This window comes from Sphaeroforma arctica (genome assembly GCF_001186125.1).
Source record: "Sphaeroforma arctica JP610 unplaced genomic scaffold supercont1.741, whole genome shotgun sequence".
NCBI classification, from domain to species: domain Eukaryota; class Ichthyosporea; order Ichthyophonida; genus Sphaeroforma; species Sphaeroforma arctica.
Genome location: NW_014039817.1, coordinates 12597 through 18257, shown reverse-complemented (window position 1 = coordinate 18257; position 5661 = coordinate 12597). Strand labels below are relative to the sequence as shown.

Here is a 5661-nt window from a genome sequence, read left to right as displayed (position 1 = left end):
GGAACTACTATCCTATAAACGATCAGTGTTCAGTAAACAGACAAGGTGTCCGTTGGGAAGCTCTAGCATTCTGCTTGCCACTCGCACATATATCCGCAAACGACGATATATACACGTGCATACACGTTGAAAGCGACGCGATAGAAAGTTCACCCTTCAATACGTTGAGTCATTCAACGATTGCCATCCATCAGTGAACGCATTCAAAATTTACCTTTGAATTCATTGAGCAGCAGCCCGGCCATTGAATAGTTGACATGTGATATGTAGTAGGCCCAGATCCAGTACACAGGGATGTCCGGATACTGGATGAAGAAGCCCGAGTACAGTATAAACAACTGCATATGAGGGGGTACAGATGAGGCGAAGTAAGCGAAACTGTATCAAACCGTGCCAAACCATCGAAGATACGACCGGAGGACGTCTAAATATAGCGCAAACAACTACAAGTCCAGCCGTACGAATTCTTTCGAAGCTTAGAAATAGAGGAACGCGTTAAGGGTCTTTCAACTGTAACAATACCACACAAGACATGAAGACTCATGATAAAGCGTACAAACCATAATACACTGCACCCAACCAACGGAAAAAGAACAAAAGCAAGCCCGAATGAGAGGCAAACAATTGCGTGTCGAGGCGTAAGAATGAACCACAGAAAACACTTTAAAGAATTATAGCCTGGACACGTTCATATCAAACAGACAAAAACAATCGGAGATTAGACACGAACAACCCGGAACGAACAATGAAAAAACAATATACTAATACATGCACACACACACACATATATATATATATCAAACACACACAGACACAGACAGAGGCACAGACACCCACCCATCACACACATATTTATATATATATAAACCTACACATAAACACACACACACATATATATATACGTATATACACAAATCTTTGTATATATACACATGAATATATATATATACAGATATGCCTTCATATACATACACCTACACACACACATATATATATTAATATACATATGTACAAACACAGACATGACTATACCTGTAGTAATGAAATTATCGACGGCTACACTACTATAACCTAAGATACCATCGCAACCGACTATCGCACAATTCTATCTCATTGATAGACATAGTTCATGCAAATTTTACAGATCAAAATACTATACGTTGAACGCATAGGGTAAACAAATACATCTAAATACATATACAAATTAATTCACAACATACGAATGGGATGGTGATGATGTACATGCTCGCCTCAGTAGCGGTGGCCGCCACGAATGAGAAGAACCACATGAGATTCAGCCCAATCTCCGCCAAGATAAAGAGCACCAAAAAGTAATAAATGAAGTTGACGAAAGTGTATTGCAATTGGACCGCAAAATACACAATCAGGGAATACAGCAGTACCTAGAGCGAAATAAAGTGGGAGAAATTAGGATAAGTTTACATGGTTATTTCATAGTAAATCGCTCATAATTGGAAAATATGTATTTTTGACTTGCAAATGTTCAATGACTAGCAAATACCCTGTAAATATACATTAACTGACCGTGGCAAGATCGTACCGAAAGCGTAAATCCATCCTCTATATATATATATATATATACATATTTATACATACACATACACACACACATATACATACACACACATATATATATGTACATACATACATACATATATATATAGATATAAATTTTTATAAATATATATACATGCATACAAACAAGTACTAATAAACAAACAAATATATATATACACACAAACATATAAATTTATATATACATACATATATATATATAAACATACATACATACAGACATATATATATACAAACATACATGCATACATATACACACACATATGTATATATATATATATATATAATACATAATATATAATATATATATACAGATATATATATATATATATAGATATAGTATTTAGATATATATGTAAGATATACATATATATAAGTATATATATATTATAATCAGGACTACTCACCTTGAAGAAGGTCCAAGGCACTTCAAATAAAACCGTCGACCAAAAGTGAGCTGAGACGGAGTAGCTGCCAGCATTCACCTCTCGTGCCATGTAGTTACGCCGTTCGACGGTTGGGTCCACTTGGCCGTTGGCCGTGAACAGGAAGATAATCATGGACAGCATCAATACAGACTGCAGGGCAAAATAAAACAAGGTTAATCGGACAAGATCATGAATGATATAAACAAAGTTGATCGATATATATATATATATACATATATGCATATACATACATAAATATACACATATATATATGTACATATACATACACACATATATTTATATAAAAATGGATATATATATATATGATCTATCTATCTATCTATCTATAGTTATAGTTATATAATATATGCACATATATATATTGAGTATGTATATGCATATATGCATACAAACCTACGCACACGTTTCATACACGCAAAAATGAACACACATACATGAATATGGACAGAGATACAGACATCCATATTGTATACATATATATATGTATATACACATAATATATATATATACATACACACACACATATATATATACACAAATATGTATATATACTTATATATTTATACATATATATATACAGATGTAATATATATATATATATGTAACACACATACACACACACACACATATATATATATAGATATATATATATGTATACAGATATAGATATAGTCATATATATATATATATATATGCATGTATATATATATATATACCCATGTATACATAAAAGTACGCGTATAAGACTAAAATTGTTACCTGTTTTCCACGGATTGCGGCATCATCAAACCCAGGCATTAGATAAGCCAGCATGAAGGCTGTGGCTACGATGACTATGCTAAATACTCGCTTGAAAAAGAATGACTTATCCCGTTTACTAGCGCACCAGTTACGCTCGATGAGTACAACAACGTTGTAGACAAACCCTATGAATTAATAACAAGGTATCAGATATCTATACACGAAACACGCACACACATACATAAATATACACATCGATATATACATATACATATTCACACACACACATTTATATATATTCTATATATATATATGTATTAAATAGATATATATTATATATATATATATATATATATATCTATACGTGTGTTAATTTTAAAAGCCCATTTCTTGAAATTTCACCTATTCTCTCTCCCATGAAAAGTGGTGAATCAATCCAGTATCAGATTGCACACGGTCATATTTACTACCAGAGTAAAGAGGAGAATAGTACAAGCACGTCGGTACCTTGAAGTAGTTAGTACAGTATGTGACTTCGAATTGGCTTCAATTTGGGAATCTTTGGTAACCTTTCATTTACTCCGCAAATCACTTTGAAAATGGTGATCAGGTTCTAATTTCACAGTTAGGCCAACTTTTTAACCAAGATAGCTACGGTATTACTTCCAACGAGAGAAATGTTCAAAATGCCTGAACTTAACTTGTCTACCAGGTAACTGTTTGATGACAGGTTAAACGTGCAGTCCGTATGGGAATTGCTTTTTGGGTTATTTGTATGGGGTAAAAAAATAATATCAAGAAAGGGACTCTTAATATATATGTATATTAAATGTGGTTGTGAATTACGTGTATATGCATTTCTATATATATATATATTAAATGTGATTGTGAATTACGTGTGTATGCATTTCTATATATATATATATTAAATGTGATTGTGAATTACGTGTGTATGTATTTCTATATATATATATATATAGAAATGCATACAGACGTAATTCACAAACACTTTTAAATGTACACACATATATTCAATATGTTATATAAATATATAATATATGTAGATAAAATTATGTATATAAGTATATAAAAGTATTTGTATACGCATATATACATATCTATAGCAATATATATATATATATGTAAATGTATATGTATATATAAATATATATGTAAATGTATATGTATACGAATTTGTATATATATAACTATGTGTATTTTTACTTGTATATGTAAATGTATAAACATATTGAACTGTGTATTTGGATTTGTAGATACTTATGCCCACACACACACACACACATATATATATACATGTACATATACATATATATATTAAACTACATCAGTGCATACCATTCGCATATAGTTCCTTCTTGTCTTTCGTATCCACTTGCCCAGAAATATCACTCCGATGCGCCCTTCATTGACCGAATATGAACAAATAGAAATAATTTTATTGTAGCGATTGTTAATACTTGGTCATTTGGTAGCTCGGTATATGTTTCAGTAGCCCTGGGCACGTAGTCTACGTCTATCATCAGTTGGTCAAACATAGTTTTAACATTCCCTGTCGAGTAGTGGTTAGAAATCCACCGCGATGATATTAAACCAAGTGGATATATGCATAAATACATTGATATACATATACATGTATATATACATATATATAATATAATTTATAACATATATTTGTTACTATATACATTTATATGCAAATAAATACACATATAGAAAACAAGTATGTATACTCCATGTAAAGACCTACAAGTAGATAGAAACAGACAAGCACACATAATTGTATTCGCATTTATCGACATATATATACTATTCGACCATTCTCAAAACATACAAAGTGGATTCTTTGCGGTCAGTTGCCAATTGTGAGTTCATATACTCTTGCGCAAAGTAATTGGGATCAACATCCGGCCATGTTTTACTCTCATTAGCCCCGTCCGTTGGTTTGTGCCCTGATGTCACCGACACTGAATTGATCATGTGTAATTGGAATGTAGAAACCGAATATAAGGGTTAATTAAAAATATATATACACGACGCGCGTTTGACAATCCACTAGCATATTCATAATTCGACATACTTTTGTATAAATATTCTAAAAATATCCAGACATATATATACATATATATATTCACACACACACACACACACACGTAGATATATATATATACTTGCATACATCTAAACATATATATATATATATATACACATATATATATATATAAATAGATATTTATATATATATAAATAGATATATGTATATAATATATGATATATATATATATAATATACAATAATATATATATAAATATATGACTGTATTGATACATTACAATACACCATCCCCTATCCGCACAACTACTGAATCGTATGTAGAAACACTATTAAGTATGAGCCGGAACTACTTCAGAAGTCTTGCCTATTACCTAAGAAATCGGCCGGATTCTGGCCCGGCGCTTTTTTAAATCCCAAATCCTACGACGTGAGCAGAAGAGCAAATGAAAAGTCTAATTAAGTTAAAAATCTACCAATCAATTAATCTTCGTTTCTACTATTGGGAATAGTTTTCCAACGACATATCTTGTAAATTGAATGCTAAAAAAACAAGCAGCATATACACAACACCCGCATTCACAAGTGGAATTAAACTAATTGAATCAAAGCCCTTTTATATATATAAATATAAACACACGTATACATACATAAACACACACACACACATATATATATACTATACATATACATAAACACACATACACATATATATTATATTTATATATATGTACATATACATAAACACACACACACACATATATATATACAAGTATATATATATATATATATACAAGTATATATA

At 31.1% G+C, this 5661-nt stretch overlaps 1 protein-coding gene across 2 annotated transcripts in view; it reads right to left on the bottom strand.

Moving 5' to 3' along the window:
- Positions 1–203: 203 nt before the first annotated feature.
- SARC_08332 overlaps positions 204–5661 on the bottom strand; it is a gene marked incomplete at its 3' end in the record, with an annotated part of 9945 nt that continues 4487 nt past the window's right edge. Inside the window, exons 7-13 of one of the 2 annotated variants that reach the window (XM_014297698.1) lie at positions 5231–5279; positions 4639–4771; positions 4143–4207; positions 2805–2971; positions 2004–2174; positions 1221–1403; positions 204–338 (exon numbers count right to left, since the gene is read on the bottom strand). In XM_014297698.1, coding sequence (XP_014153173.1) covers positions 204–338; positions 1221–1403; positions 2004–2174; positions 2805–2971; positions 4143–4207; positions 4639–4771; positions 5231–5279 — 903 coding nt within the window. The remainder of the gene's footprint in view (positions 339–1220; positions 1404–2003; positions 2175–2804; positions 2972–4142; positions 4208–4638; positions 4772–5230; positions 5280–5661) is intronic. The other variant, XM_014297697.1, reaches the window with a different exon arrangement.